The sequence below is a fragment of the Zonotrichia leucophrys genome, chromosome 3 (assembly GCF_028769735.1).
Source record: "Zonotrichia leucophrys gambelii isolate GWCS_2022_RI chromosome 3, RI_Zleu_2.0, whole genome shotgun sequence".
Classification (NCBI taxonomy): Eukaryota; Metazoa; Chordata; class Aves; order Passeriformes; family Passerellidae; genus Zonotrichia; species Zonotrichia leucophrys.
In genome coordinates this window covers 70,866,714-70,883,333 of record NC_088172.1, presented here as the reverse complement: position 1 = coordinate 70,883,333, position 16,620 = coordinate 70,866,714, and the positions used below count along the sequence as shown (strand labels likewise).

Genomic DNA, 16,620 nt, shown 5'->3' with positions numbered 1-16,620 from the left:
CATATTATTTATTCATAACTTAATTGTATTGCATCGTTATCTGTTTACACACAGTCTTTTCTATTTATAACCTCAGGTAAAATTCTGTTTGTTTACAACTTTGAGAGAACAGTTTTTACAGAGAAGATTCCCTGAAGTCTTATTTCCTGTTCATGGGGATTAACACGTGAAATAATGTTTAGATAAACTGGAAAAATTTGCATTAGGCCAGACTCAAACAATATAGATCTGGCACAGAGCTGACTACAGAAGTCTTGTAAGTAATGCAGAAAGCCCCAACAGCAAGCAAAAAGGCCAACCAGGGAGAAGGAGAAGTGTTACAGGCAAACCAGCTAGCATGAAGACAACATAGGATAAATTATTCTGGAATTGCATAAGCATACAAAACAGTTAACACAAGATTTCTGTGAAAAAACAGGATAAAGGAAGAATTCTGGCAAGATAAAAAAGCCTGGGTAACAGGAATGCAACAAATGAGACACAGCTTGTTTATGTGGCCTTTGACTTTGTCCTGCCTGATGTTCCTCAAAACATAACTGTGGAAATATTTAGATTAAATCACCTGTAGAGATGGTTGCAGAATCAGGTTCATGTGAACCTGAGCATCCCTACTGGTGTCACCCAAAGTTTAGTGCTGGGTCCATTATCTTCCAGCAATTTCATTAATTAAGTTAATGATTTTAAAAAGCCCATACAACAAAAACCACTTTTGAAATAAAATGTTATTCCATGAGGGGATGCATTTACAAACCTAAATGGCCTCAAACCTCAGAAATAGTCAGAAATAAACATGAAATCAATTAAATGTGTGTAAAACACTTTATAAAGAATAAAATAGAATAAAACAAGTTTTAAAAATAAGTTACAAAACAAGTCCAATTGGTTAAGTAGCAGCACAGCACAAAAGTATCTATTGGGACCACAGATGGAACAACTATTGTTATGCTAAACAAAAATATACCAAAGTCTCTCTGGAGCATGGAAGTCCATTCTGCCCAGCTTTTAGAGCCTCGGTTAGATTGGCACAACCATTACACTTACATCACACTTTAAAAATCATGCAGTAAGTCAGAAAGATGTCAGTAAATAAAGACAAGCCAATAATATATTCAGAAAAAAAAATATAGTGAACTATTTCAATCTATAATGTCTATCTATACCTCTAGAAAGACATCAGTTGAACAATAACTGATAAAAACCTCATGTTCACTTGCAACTCAGATACATGAAGGATGAAAACTGCAAACCATACAAAAATCCATTGCCTGTTACAAGAAGCAGTAGCTTAAAAAATGTAAGATTTTCCTCTTAAACCTCTCAATTTGGCTTTCTGAGCTAACCTCTGGAACACATCTCCTTACACTCATAATTCTTCCCCTGCTAGATGTTCCTGCCAGGACAGGATCTCTCATGTGAAGTCCAGCAGACCACCTACATCTCCCTGCACAATATGTAAGGGTTTATCAGGATAGTTTCTGCCAGTGAAGCTGCATTTATACTAGGATATGTCAGTCTTGTGGGCTGAGGAGGAAGGGAGGGGCAGGATTCATACTTGAATGTGATTTTGTGGTTGTTTATACACAGAGTTCTAGCTGAGAGGGGTACACCAGCATTACCCTGAGGAAGTGGCCATGGCTGTTGTGAAGCAAAGAGCAGAAATGGCTTTAAATTGCTTTCAGAAAGAGAGAAAGCAAGACAGAGAATTACCTAATTAAATTACAATGTCTGTGACTAATCAAGTATCTAAACCTGAGATAGCTGACATGTGCTCCCTTTGTTGGCAATGGAGATGTTGTCAACTGAGCCCCAGGAGAAATTCATCTCACCCTCATGCAAGACTAAATGAGCAAAACTGACTCCAGTGAAGTGCACTCCAGAAGTGGCTGATTCCTTTAGATTGTGAAAGGAGCCTGGGGTAAAAGTATTTGTTTTAGATATGAAGAAGTTTGGTGAAATCCCATCCCACAAGTGCAAAGACAAAATTAACAAAAAATGCAGAAACCAAAATTGAGATGAAAAGCTAATAATATTAGAAAAGAAATCAGGAGCTTAGTAAAATTTACTAATAAAATACTAAGGTGAGGAACTACCAGCCAGAACCCAGCAGAATTATCTTTTACCCGATAATGTTGATTTGATAAAAAAATATTTATATTTGCAGAGTTTGTTAGTTCTGGCAAGGTCTACAAAACTAAATTAAGAGTCACGCTTGGAGAAAAACTGTACGATAAAACAAAAATTGAGAAGTTAATTCAAATTTCCATAGTCCTCTACACCTATTTTTAATTATCACAATTTAGACTATTATAAGAAAAGGAAAGGACAATGCAAGGTCAAATGACATTATTTTGTGAATTGTTGAAAGGGAAGGCAAATGGAAAACTATGGCTTCTCTGAGCAACAAAATAGTGGCTTAAGCAAATACTGTTATGTCCATTTCTTGGTACTTATTGAAGTATGGTTATTGAGTTGTTTCACATGCTATAGTAAATGCTTCACAGAATATTTCAATGTAATTTTTAGTAGCAACTGGTAATAACTGAATTTCATAAAACTATGAAAAAATATTAATGACTAATTGATGAAACTGATGTCAGGCTGGGTTTTTTTTCCTTGAACTTAATAAATGTACACAAGTTTGTAAAAACTTTGTCAAACTTACCACTGGTGACTCTCAGCACTCCCAGCATCCAGCTGAATAGCTTTTTCAGCTTTAATCTTTCCTGTAAATGGAGTACAATATACAAAAGGATTTATTGTACTCTTCCACATTTTAGGTGACTCCCAAGAACAAAGCAATCTGATTTACTCTAGCAGCAAAGAAATTGCTTCCTGTTCTTAGAAACATTTAGATGAACAATGTAACATCCTGGCTTTACTTCATTTACATAGTCATACACTTACATATAAGTATATATAAACTATACATGCAATTTTAGTATTTTCCTTTAAAATCCAGTTCAGATGCAGTTAAATCAGGGAAGGATTGGACTGGACTGCCAAAGGAGGCCATCATGTCTGAAAGACTGAAGAGCCTTAAAAGCAGGTCAGACAAGTACCTGTCAGAAGAACCAGCAAAGCCATTTCAATGCCTTGGTACAGGAATAAACTAGCTGAAGTTCCTTTCTGGCACAAAGCCTTCCCTTAAGTTCCACTTTTAACTGAATAAAGATGACAGTAGGTGATTTGATCAAACCCACATCCCCAGTAAGAAGTTCAGATGAGATGCTTGCTGTTTGCAGAGTCTCAGCTGCAACCAATTAAGCTGCACTGACATTTCTGTATTGTAAGTTAACTTCATAAAAACAAAGAATAGCATACACAGTCCTCCTACCCAGTGGAATGAAAAATAACCATGAAACTACTGCCAGCTCTCCTGCAGTCTCAAGCCCTCTGCAGCACTTCCAAAAACTGAGATGAAAAAGGCTGCCACCACCCCCACTTCATGAGAATGAGCCAAACTAGGCTGGTTACTCAACATCTAAGACTCCCTTTCATCCCATCATTCTATATCTCTCCCTGTCTTTTGCTATCATTCATCAGCTGAGGTTACATGCAGTTACAGAATCACAGAATCTGCTGAGTTTGGAAAGGACCTACAAAGATCATTGAATCCAATTCCTGGCTTGCACAGGACCACCCCAAAAGTCACACCATGTGCCTGACAGCATTGTCCAAATGCTTCTTGAACTCTGTCAGGCTGTGTTTGACTACTTCCCTGGGGAGCTGCTCCAGTGCCCAACCATATTCTGGTGAATACCCTTTTCTTCACATCCATCCTAAACCTCCCTGCCACAACTTCAGTCCATTCCCTTGGGTGCTGTCACTGGCACCACAGAGATCAGTGTCTGCCCCTCCTCTTCCCCTCATGAGGAAGTTGTAGCTGCAACAAGGTTTCCCCTCAGTCTTCTCCAAACTGAACAGACCAAGTGACCTCAGCTGCTCCTCATGTGGCTTCCCAACAAGGTTCTTCACCGCCCTCATGGCCCTCCTTTGGATGCTCCCCAATAGTTCAGTGTCATTTTTACATTGTGTCCCCCAACACTGCCCCCAGCACTGGAGGTGAGGCTGCCCCAGCTCAGAGCAGAGCAGGACAATGCCCTCCCTTGCCTGGCTGGTGATGCTGTGCCTGATGCCCCCAGGACAGGGCTGGCCCTCCTGGCTGCCAGGGCACTGCTGGCTCAGGTTCAACTGGCCAGTGACCAGGATCCATGGTGCTGCTTCCCAGCATCTCATTCCCCAGCCTGTCTGTACATCCAGGGCTGTCCCATCCCAGGTACAGAATCCAACACTTTCCCTTGCTGACTTCATACCATTGGTGATTGCCCAGCTCTCTGGTTTGTTGAGGTTCTCTCTGTCCTCAAGGTACTCAACAGCTCATCCCAGTTCTGTATCCTCTGTGAACTCGCTGTGTATCCCTTCCAGTCCTGTGTCCAAGTCATTTATGAAGATGTTGAAGAGCACAGGGCCGAAAATGGAGCCCTGTGGAACCCCCCTAGTGACAGGTCCCCAGTCTGATGTCACCCCATTCACTGTAACCCTTTGTGCCTGGCCCGTGAGCCAGCTGCTCACCCATCCCATGATGTGTTTATCCAGCTGTGTGCTGGACATTTTGTCCAGAAAGATCCTGTGAGAGACAGTATCCAAAGCTTTACTGATATTCAAAAATATTATATCAACTGGTTTCCCTTGATCAGCTAGGTGGGATACCATGTCAGAAAAGGAAATCAGGTTTGATAGGCAGGACTTTCCTTTCATGAAGCTGTGCTGGCTGTGACCAATGGCTGCATTGTCCTCCAGATGTTTTTCTGTACCTCCCAGAATAATCTGCTCCATAACTTCACCAGGCACTGAAGTAAGACTGACAGACCTATAGTTGCCAGGGTCCTCCTTCTTGCCCTTTTTGAAAATCAGGACAATGTCAGCCAACTTCCAGTCAGCTGGACCTCTCCAGATTCCCAAGACTGCTCAAAAATTATCAGGAGAGGTTTTGAGATGACACCAACTAGTTCTTTGAGGATTGTTGGATGAATCCCATCAGGCCCCACATTTTTAGGAATCCAGCTGAAGCAGCAGATCATACACAATTTCCAGGTTGACTGGGAATTGATCATTCTTGCAGCCATGGTACTCCAGCTCAGGGCACTGATAACCCCTTGCTCCATTACCCGTGTTGAAGGCGGAGGCAAAGAACACATTAAACATCTCTGCCTTGTCCATGTCCCTGTTTGTGAGGCAACCACCCTCATCCTGTAATGGGCTGATGTCATTTTTACACTGCCTATTGCCATTAATACATTTGAAAAAAACTCTTTATTGTCCCCCACAGTCCTGGACAGCTTCAAGTCCAGTCACTGGTAAAAGCAAAAGATTGAGCAACAGAATTTTACTGTTTTCATTTACTTTGTGTCATAATCCCCACTGTAGGATTTATGTACAAAGCCAAGTTGCTACTAAAGAAAGCAAAGACAGTATCAATTAAGTTGCTAAGACACTGCAAGTCTTCAGGAGTATTTAGATGACAAAAGGATTGGAAAAAGGAAGGATGTTGAACAAACTGAGGGTGACTGTGGAATATGTTACAACAGCATGAAGGCATCACACTGCCTTTAAGGATGACAAAGTGCAGCTGAAACTGCTTTGTCAGTGACACTGGCACTACCAACACAACAAAAAGTCAATGAGAGGTGTCACAAATGTCAAAACAACCCAAACTTGGGTTACACTTACAAAACCCAATTCGGTGCAGCAAAAAAAGAAGGGGAAATGGAGAGACAAAAGAAAGAGAGAAATATTCTGAGATAAAGGCGAAAAAGATTACTTTAAAAACAGTGCCTTGACTGGAGGAGAGTGACACAATATCGAGAAAATGTAGGTTTTAATGTAATAAAAAGAAGGCCCAAAATAAAAAGGCAAACAAACTGCTCCTCTAGCCAATATCCATCCAGACAGTGAAACGCCAGGCAATGATTTTAAAAGCAACCAAAAAAAGTGCTATGATGGAGAAAATTAAAATCTTGTAGAGATTAAATTGTCAAACAGGACACATGGGGTGAGATGTCTGGAAGTAACATCAATTGTCACACACCACTTCTCTTTCTGGTCAACAGTTCCTCCAGATTCACAGAGTTTCATCACCACAAAAGAGACTGCTGATATGAAGGAGTGCTCCCTGACCACTGGAAAGCAGAAAAACAAACCTTGACCCAGCCTCAGCATTTATTTATTCCTCTTGCTGTCCCAAAGATGTAATTAAGAAACTGTGCTAAAAACATCTGGGAGTTTTCACTTTCTGTATCCATGTGTTTCTCAACAAAATATAGGATTTTACAGCCATCTGCAGAGACAACAGCCACCAATTATGACCCATTATACTTCTCTGCCACTCATTTTGGATCTCTCATTGAGGAAAGAGTGAACTGAAGTTGCAAACTGTGGTGGTTTACTGTACAAAACATTATTATTACAGTACAAATGCTCCCATCTATTGGATTGCAAATTCCTTACATTGGAAATATTAACCAAAGTTCAAAGCATGTTTCACTACATTCATATGGCATTCTTCATAAACATTTTTCCTCTTACCATCAGTTACATATTTCCTCTTCTCCTCAGCATCAGTAGTCATCTCAAACAGATCTCCATAAGCACGTGCAAGCCTCCAAAGAAAGTCCACACAGTTTTCATACTGAAAGCAGAGGACAACTACATAATTAAACTGATCAGAATGTGATTTAAACCGTTTACTTCCACAATGCTTAAAATTAATAACATGCTGAAAGCAAATAATCAGAAGATGGCATAATTTTTTTGTTAATTTTCCATTCTTCTACATACTACTTTTAGTTTCATGTGAGAACCAATTGACCAATCTTCCATGGAGAAAAGAGAATACAGCTTTTGGAAATACCCTAGACTGTCTAAAGAGGTTTTATTTTTAAATCAGTTTAAACTTCTTTCAGTATAAACATTTACAAGGTAATCCAGCAAAACACAACAAATCCCTGAACAAAGTGATGTGTATTTTCTTTAGGGAAGTCATAAGCACCACATTCACTCACAATATCCCATTTACCTTTCTTGGTATTCCAATATTCAGATGAAAATACAGTCAGAACTAATGCTTGCCAAACCAGAATAAAATGGTACACTGAATTGAGAACTGCACATCAAACCACCTTTTAATTTTATCTGGAGTTATATATGGGCCCAGTAATGCCAAAGGAAAAATTCACATGAATGGTATTAGAAAGGTATGAGCAGATGAAATGCTCACAGTTTCAGAACAATAGGTCTGGTTTATGACTTAATTTTACAGGGCTTTCTCACACAGACTATTCCAAAACCAGCAGAAGTAAGTGTATTTTACATTGAAAAAAGCCCATGATCTTTCTTTCATGGAAGAACTCCTATGTCAAACAAAGCTTCAAGGTTATTGAATCAGAAAGGGATATAAAACAGAAGAACTCCTATGTCCACACCACATGAATATTGACACCACTCTGCAATACTGCTTTTTTACTGTATTTTAAAAATATGCTTGAAATTTCATAGTCCCTTTCTATGTGGATTTTAAAGCTTGTATTTAGTTCTCAAAAGCAGAGTAAAGTATAAGTTAATAGCAACATAATGTTAAGTTTACCCACACTACCTTGTCATCGTTCTCAAGCAGCAGTCTGAAGCCCTCCTTTTTATCAGCCTCTGAACCCTTGTGCAAATTGTCCACCTGCTGTAAAAAATTATGTAAGTCTTCATCTTTTTCTGATTCCACCACGGCATCAGGTGATTTCGTCCATCTCTTTTCTTCCTCGGACTCTCCTTCAGAATCAGTATGGGCGGTAAGGTAACTAAAATCACAGAAAAAAACAACCATTTTTTTCTTAAACAAAAAAAAAGGGCATTGTTAAATAAAGAGCAAGAGTTTCAGAGCACAATTTATCCTGGTTGTCCAACTTTAAAGGATTTTTTATTAAGGATATCAAGCTTATTGTTATTATTACAAAACCTTTATCTTCAAAGGGATAGCACAGTCATATTCCAAACATAACAGGTAAGTAATTGTACTGCTGCCTAATACTCCATTAAAAAAATGCAGATACATATTAGAAACACATGTAGTCTTGTGTTTCAAATGCAGAACACTTGAAATCATTAATGTGCTTTAAGACATGCTCTGTAACCCTGAATAGGCCTCTTCAACTCTTTACCTCAATTTCCCTATTTTTTGAACAAGGAATGAGCTTACTAACCAAAATATAAGTGCTATAACAATCATTTATACAATATTTTCTTAAACACTTTTAAGATCTAAATACAAGCCAATAAAAATAACACCATTGTTATAAATTCCTTATTTCTCCTGAGCATTCTGAAGTTCAGAGTATCTGAAACTGGAAAAAAGCTTATATTGATTTGTGATGCTTAGTGTTCAAGGCAGTCAAGGACAAAGAAATATTTGCAAAAGCATAAATATCACACAGAGATAAGCAGGTGGCCTTACTGTCCAAAGTGCTGAGAATATATTAGGGTACTCCAATTTCAAAGAGGAGCAGCTGATAGCATTGTTTTTAAAAAGCAGCCTTTTGTATTTTAAAAAGCAGCCATCTAAAGATGGACAGAGAAGCCTCATCTTCTGCATTTCCACTTTTGAAAATATTGCTCTGGGGAGAAGTAATAATGTAAACCTACCAGCTGCCAGGTTCAGAGATTCTCTAAATGGTAACAACAAGTATGAAAAGCATGGAATGTACTATACACATCAAGTAACTGAATAATTGAAATAGACCATAACAGTCAGAATATTAAAAAATCTATTTATTTTTTCAGAAATATAACCAGGACAGAATGCTAGCAGTCAAAATGAAGGTTATTAATCATGGCTTTCAAATAGTCTGTTCTCAGTATGTTGCTTTCAGAACAGATGAGTGTATCAGAGCAGATACACTTCCAGCCTGTAAATGAACAAATGCTTATGAAGCTGCAGAAGTGCTAGATGTGGCACAACAGTTTTGCTGCAAAATTAACCCAGTGACACCAGAAAGAGGAGTCAAAAATACATTTGGATAAAACAATTATACACAGACCATGTGTACATGTTCAAACTGAATTGAGCCGAACAGACATGGGAAACTTCATATGTTTTTACAGATTTTTTTAGAAAATCTTGATAATGCTGAAGTTGATGACACATCATATGCTGTATCTTGCAGAGACAATATTCAGTCACTGAACATTTATTTTCATTTTCTGAAGCATGTTTAAAAACACAACATATTGTTCTTCCATAGTTATTTTGAAGTGGGCACAGATATATATCATGGCTGCATTTGTAAAAGCCCCAAATTAAATCAAATATAAGGGAGCTCCTGGGAGTGGGACAATCTTTTAGCTCCAATACAAAAGTCTGTGATGTGAAGTAGGCTTGGAAAGTATCTTTCCTCACATGGTTTAGATGCTCCATTCCCCTAAATAAAAGATAAATGCACTGAGGATCTGGGAAATTCCCAACCTAAACTAAGGGCACTAGATAATATAAAAGAGCAACAACTACGCAGTAAAGACAATATCCTTAGTTACAGGAATTTGGGCACTGCATCAGATGCTACCTAATCAGGTAGATCAGTGTTTGGAAGTCAGTGTTGGTGTCGTATCCTTTACCTTTGCTGTATAAACATCTGCTAAAATTTCCATGGTCATTATTGTTCCCATGTTAGATAACAGATAAAAAAGATTATTAGAAAATGCTATTCTCCCAGCAAAAATACAATGGCTGGGTGACAAATACAAGGTTGGGCTGATGCCCAAGCCCATTGGGCTGTCAGTCCAAACAAGCCCAGCAGAGATTTCCAGCAGCACTATGTCATGACAAAACATCATGTCAAAACATCATTTGTGCTTTGTCCAGCACAAATGTCACGACAAAACATCAAACTGAGGCCAAACATCAAATTCATATGACATCAGGTAAGTAATATATTTTTTGGGAGACTCATAGAAAAAGTGTGAAGTAGGTCACTATCTAACAGACCATGTGAACCCAGAAGGAGCTAATTACAAAACAGCAGAGACATCAGGGTCATGTCTTACCCATTCCCTCTCATCTCCACTGTACTTGCCAACTCTCCTAGCTCCTCTATTTACCTGCTTTATGAACCCTCAAAGTATTTAAATGTGGAACAGACCCTATTAAATGTTGATCAGAACATCATGATTTTCAATTTACTTGTTGGGCAATATCTGCCTTCAACAAAGCAGCTAAGAGTCTTGTATATCTATGCATTCTACAGCACTGAAATTAGTACTGACACTAACAGAAGTGGAGATTCTTCTTAACAGTTTAAAAACTCCAGGATTTTAAGGACTGATAACACTACTCCAAAAAAGAAATAAACAGAAAACAAGGAATAGTCATTATTCTTTGTTTTACAAATATTCCATATAATAGAAAGCTGCAATTTTACCTGGCATTTTCCTGCAAGAGGTTTTATCAGATGATAAACAGAAAAGTGATTTACAAGTGACAAACACATTGATCAATATTTGAAAAAATGGAACAATGTTTAAAAAATGTCCAGAGTCAGTGCCAACTTGTTTTCACCTTTATTACCAATAGATTTTAAATAAAAGAGAAAAACAGCGATAAGAATGTGAGGAGCAACGATCAACCAACAGGACTCAGTTGTATCACAACGGACTGTTCAAAGTTCAAAGGACAAATGGAAAGTGTGCTGGAGACTCAGCCCACCGTGGCTAAGCAGTTCAGTAAATCCCAGCACCCAGAACTGGATTAAAACAAGCTACATGGCATAAAACACCCCTGTGGTATAAACACAGTTGGGTGGTTCACAAACTGTTGGGGTGTCTGTAAATTGGCAGACACTGGGTCTAACCAGGTATCATTTGCTCACAACACTTCAGCTTTTACACAGATCAAATATCATCTGTCATCTCCCTGCCAACTTAGAAGAAAAACACAAGCTGACACAAACACCCTCTCATCTGCTCTGGCTAATTCCACAGAAAGGTGATTTTATGTCACAGATGGATCTGGATCAAATTTGCACTGTATGATTCAGCAAAGTGCATATCTATCAGTAATGATAAGTGGCTTTCAAGGAAAGGTTTGGCAAACTGGATTCTTAAGCCAGCTGAAGGTTGCATTTAAAATAAATGAACAGCAAAATAAATTAGAAAATGCTAAGTGAAATGATACTGAGAAGCAGGCAGGGCAAATTTCTTTTCCTGTTGACTAAACTATTTCAAGGAAAAATTATAAATAGAGCATCTATCAGAGAAGAATTGACTGAAATTAATCTTTCTGGAGCCTGATGCCAAATGCAATTTGAAGAGCTTGGATGCAGGGCCAGCTGAAGACGGGTTCCAAAATGACACTGATGTCCAGAGCTCATCTCTGCCATATCAGGGAGGAAACAACTTGAAAATCACAGAGAAGAGAATTCGGTGACATGTTCCATTCCAGGTGATCATCTAAACACAATTTATTGTATTTGTAAATAAATGAGTGCTTGTTACACATTCTCAAATGTTAAACATTGAAGTTTTCACTAGGACATTACTGGAACTGAAACAAACTAAAAAAGAAAAACAGAATACAGAGAAGCACAGACTAGAAACCACAGACTCTTTACCATTTAATGTCTCATCCATTCAGTGCCCCTTCCATTCAGACTGTCATTATGTAAAAATATAGCTCATTTATTAAAACACACAGGATATTTCTCCACTTACAGAAATACATAATTTTTGAAAGGCAAAAGAGAAAACTTCTCTTCCCAAGGTGTTGAATACCAACAGTGACATTGAGAATATGCCCAGAGCAGATCAAAGCAGTGAGGGCCTTATCAGAGACTGTCAGCTTCCAATATTTAATGTAAAAACTAGGAAGTACTAAAAGCTTTTCTGGAAGAAGTTTACAAACCTGAAACCAATGTAGTCATCCAGGACAAATCCATAAAACTCTTCAGATTAGTTTATCTGTCAATTCCCAGCATCGACCCATTCGTCAATTAAAAACAGAAGTGCTTAACTCAAGCAAAGTCCTATCTTCTAGATCATGAAATTACTGCTGAGGCAGTGAAACACAATGCACTTTAGATGGGAGTACAGAAAGGTGAAAAAAATGTTTTATCAGTAACAAAGAGCAAAATTTTTTTTTCTGTAGTGCAAAAACAAGCACCTGAATGCACCATTGTGTGTGGAATTAGCCACAGAAGAGTATAAAACAATGCACGTGGTGTAATGCCTACAACATATGAAGTAGTGATGTAGAGTAACTGGAAAAAACCCAAGTGTTGCTATTGACCCTCCTGGCCATGCACCAGCCATTAAAGTTACAGTAGACCTTGGAAAAAGCTATATATATTGCAACTGTACACATTAGGATTGACAATCTATTTGCAAGAGGAAGAAAAAATTACTATTTACTAAAATGAAATCAAATTATCTCAAATTGAGAGAAGATATGAAAAACAAACACATCAAGTACAAGGTGTTAATAAAAAAAAATCCTACCTTTTTTCATAAGGGACTGAAAAACAGCATTGGGAAAGAACATAGCCAAATGACTAATGCTAACTGTAACCTTGAATTATCTTCCTTGCCTCTGAGTGTACACAAATACTTGTCCGAGAAGGCCTCTCTTAAGGACACACTCAATGCTCTTGCACACTATAATCACTTGTATTGGATCACCGCATCAGCTTCTTCGTCACACACAAGAACCTGAACACACAAGTTTCCTTGGCTTGTTTTCAAACAGCAACACATCACTCCTGATCAGAAAACAGGATTTGCTCAAATAATAAATCATGACAACAAATAATAAATTATAAAAGCATGTGGAATAACCCTTGCGTTGTGTCTGGGGACTTGGTAATTCGTAAACTGGTCCCTTTGCCTTATCTGCATCTCTGAATATTTTATTCATAACATGAAGGCCCATGCAAACCAACCAATGAATGAAATCATCTGGGAAACTAAGAGAACCAAGATGTTTCCACACCAGATGAAGGAGGACTGTGGTTGAATACTTATGCCAACACCGAATACCTAAAATAAAGAACTTGCTCATAATAGAACTGACAAGTCTTAAAATATGGTATCAAAATATAAGACTTGTGAACCATGTGGGCTGGGATGTAACATAGAAAGAAATTCTGCTCACAGGAACTGACAATGAATGTGGAGAAACTGTTAAATATAGAATTCCATTAATATGCAGCGTGTTAGCTGTCTCCAGAATATTACAGTTAGTTAAAATATTTTAAAGAGAAAAGGTGACATAAGATGGGCAATTTACAGACATAATGCTGCCTACACAGATGTGTAAGACATGCTGAGAAGTAGCTCAAAAACCTCAGTTGCTATAAACATAGTATTAGTAAATTGCACCTAAGTATCTAATCTGATTATACCAAAACAAAGTTGTAATTACAGGAGATTAATGTCAAGACAAAAATATAGTGCCTCTCCTGGAATCCTAGTAGAAATCATCTCCCAGTGTGTTTCTCAACTCATGAGAATAAAAGACCCCATTACCTATAATGTGACTACAAGATGGGATCAAAACTAGGAACTTTCCACCTGACTGAGTCAGTACTCTAAATTCCTCATGGGCACTTTCTGAGCCATCAAGGAGTGTATACAACAGCTGATATACATAAACATTGCCACTTGTACAGAGGTTCTCTCAGACGTAGCTTCCATAGTACGCAATGCCTCTAGGCAGAACACGGTAATAACTCATCTGTGAGGCTGATAAAAAACAATTATCAGGAAAAGCACATGAGCGTTTGTACAGTTGGAATAAACTCTGTCAAAGGCACTTTGCTCTAGAAGAACTTTTAAAATTACACCATTATTCTGAACTTTGCCTCTTATTGCATAGCTATGTAGCAATACTGCATTAGTGTTACCAAACACACTCTTAAAAAAGAATCTGTATTATGCTTGGCATTAAGCCAACTTCAGCCATCGTGCAGACTCAGAGATGGTCACCAAGAGTCTTCTCTGATCTAAAAGCTGTTAATCTGAACGTTTGTAATTATTTTTCCAGAAGTATAAAATCTATATCAAACTTTTAAAAGGTTCCTGTTTGCAGTTTCATATAGGTAATGATGCAACTTGCACTGCATGTGTACAGTAGAATATGCAGATTATTATTAACTCACCCTCCTTCACTTTCTGCCTCCTCAGAGCTGGTAGTCTCTCTAGGAGCTGTCTCTGCTTTTCTCCGCCTTGTTGCTCTGTGTGATGGGCTAACTCTCTGAACATCACCACTTCCCTGAAGCTCTTTTCGAACAAGCTCTTCAAGTTTTGGAATAGCTTCTTTCAGAAATTCCACCTCTCTCTTCAGTTCGTCCACGGTTAGTAGCAGGCCATTCAATTTTTCTAGGATCTGCAGTTGCCTTCCATGTAAAACCATTACTGCTCCTTGCTCATTAGGAGCCTCATTCTGTGGCAAAACCACAGAATTAATTCTGTTACCTATATCCTGGAACCCTCGAATACGCACAGCTGCACCCGGCTTTCGGATCTTGCGGTAACAAACCAGCACCAGGCTTAATCCAGCAGTCCCTGCCATTATGCCCAGCATTAGTCCTCTATTTTCGAAGGGAGACATTTCTGCACGCTCCTAGAATTGTGAGACAACAATAAAAGAGTTTAAGATGTTTTCCAGTGCTCTACGCAAGTGACTTGCTCTGCTCTGAAACCACGAAAGGATAAGGCAGGAAGAACCGCAGACGCTAAGTTAGACTTTTTACAGGTTCTGCAGTACGAGGCAGCAAAAAACAAGCTCAAAGTGGATTTGGGGGTGTGAGGGGCGCTGGCACGTGGGCAGGACCGAAGCCTTCACTCTTAACCGTCCCGGCATCCTGGGATTTTTTTGTTTTAATGCGAGAAACTCATATAATCGGATTTTCCGCCACCGCAGAGAGGCGGAAACCCAGCTGTCAGGCCGGAGCGCCGCCCGGAGGGGCGTCACGCCGGTCCCCCAGCCCCACCGCGCCGAGGGCTGCCGGAGCCCCGCGCTCTCTTCCTGCCCACCCGCAGCCGCCCCGGCCCCCGCCGCCCCGGCAGCGCCGGCCTCGAGCCCAGCGCCGGCCTCGAGCCCAGCGCCGCCCCCGCTACGTACGTACGTACGGCCGAGCCGGGCCGGGCCGGGCCAAGCCGGGAGCAGCAGCGCGTCCGGCCCAGAGCCCGCAGCTCTCCCGCCGCGGCACAGGGGGCGGCGGCGGGGCCGCCCCGGGGCGGCGATACCCGGATCGAGGGGGCCGGGCCTGGGCCGCAGCGCCGGCCGGGCCGCCCGGGTGACGCGCGCTGCCCGGTGGAGGAGGGATCCCCGCGGCGCTGGGAGTCCCGGCGGGCCCTGCTGCTGCTGCTGCGGTTGTGCTGCGGGACGCTGGCTGCACCTGCCACGGACATGGCTGGAAATAGGCTGTTCTAGAGCGAGGGTACCTGCTCGTGTGTCTGTCCTCAGTCTGGTGGCCGCTCGATTTCACCAGTTCAGTCTTTTGCTACTTCTCGGCCACAGAGAAATTGTGTTTCCACTGCACTGGTGGAGACCTGAAGCTGCAAAATCACGGAGAAACCCCGCCCAGTTACCAGGAGGACGGGCAGACCCGGCACAAAAGCCTCGTTGCTATCTAAGGTCCCAAAGCTGATTTTACCAAAGTCCATTATGGATTGCCCAAAGTCTGGAGGAACTTACCATAGAGTGATAGAATGGTTTGGGGTGGGAAGGAACTTTAATGGCCATCTAGTTCAGGGCCCCTGCCGTGGGCAGGGACACCTTCCACTAGAACAGGTTGCTCAAAGCCCCATCCAGCTTGGCCATAAACATTTGCAGGGTCGGGGCATCCACAGCTTCCCTGGGCAATCTGTCCCAGTGCCTCACCACCCTCACAGTAAAGATTTTTGTACTAGTGTCCAATCTAAACATATTCTCTTTCAATCTGAACCTACTTTTCCTTGTCCTGTGACTCCACGCTCTTGTAAATAGCATTGGCCCATCTTTCCTCTAAGTTCCCTTCAGGTCCCAGGCCACAATTAGGTCACAACAAAGCCTTCTCTTTTCCAGGCTGAACAATCCCAGTTCTCTCAGCATTTTTTCATAGGAGGGGTGCTCCATCCCTCTGATTAACCTGATTTTCCTCATCTGGACTCATTCCAATATATCAATGACCTGTATTGAGGACCCTAGAGCTGGATGCAGCAATGGCGGTGGAAACTTGACAGAGCAGAGGGGCAGAAGTTGGATTTACCAGAGTGTGGGAGGTATTGCTGCTGTGCCCCATCTGAGATCACTTTTATTGGTGACTCTCACAAGGCTCTCCTTTGCCCTTTTATGACAAAATGATCTGGCTCCTGTTTCTGGCCTTGGATGGGAGAAGGATCACCACAGACAACTTGCTCTGACCATTTGTCTTGGAGTGGCAAGACCTTGAAGGCTTGTGGAGAGCTTCTGCACAACATCCTGCCAGAATTTACAAGCATAAGACTCGTGTTGTTCTGTATAAGGGCTTAAGGAAACCATCATGGATACCACTGTGTCTGTGCACTAGCAGAACCACTTCAGCAGCTGAAATTGTCCTCAACCAT

General features: G+C 40.5%; 1 protein-coding gene across 4 annotated transcripts in view; it reads right to left on the bottom strand.

Moving 5' to 3' along the window:
• The window catches only part of RMDN2 (regulator of microtubule dynamics 2), a 47,033-nt gene extending 31,432 nt beyond the window's left edge, over window positions 1-15,601 (bottom strand). The window contains exons 1-5 of one of the 4 annotated variants that reach the window (XM_064708751.1): window positions 15,478-15,601; window positions 14,190-14,653; window positions 7,652-7,847; window positions 6,586-6,688; window positions 2,663-2,723 (exon numbers count right to left, since the gene is read on the bottom strand). In XM_064708751.1, the coding sequence (XP_064564821.1) occupies window positions 2,663-2,723; window positions 6,586-6,688; window positions 7,652-7,847; window positions 14,190-14,641 (812 nt within the window). In that variant the 5' untranslated portion in view covers window positions 14,642-14,653; window positions 15,478-15,601. Of the gene's footprint in view, window positions 1-2,662; window positions 2,724-6,585; window positions 6,689-7,651; window positions 7,848-14,189; window positions 14,654-15,154; window positions 15,253-15,477 lie in introns of those variants that run through there. The other 3 variants (XM_064708747.1, XM_064708748.1, XM_064708750.1) reach the window with 3 other exon arrangements.
• Between the last annotated feature and the right edge of the window lie 1,019 nt (window positions 15,602-16,620).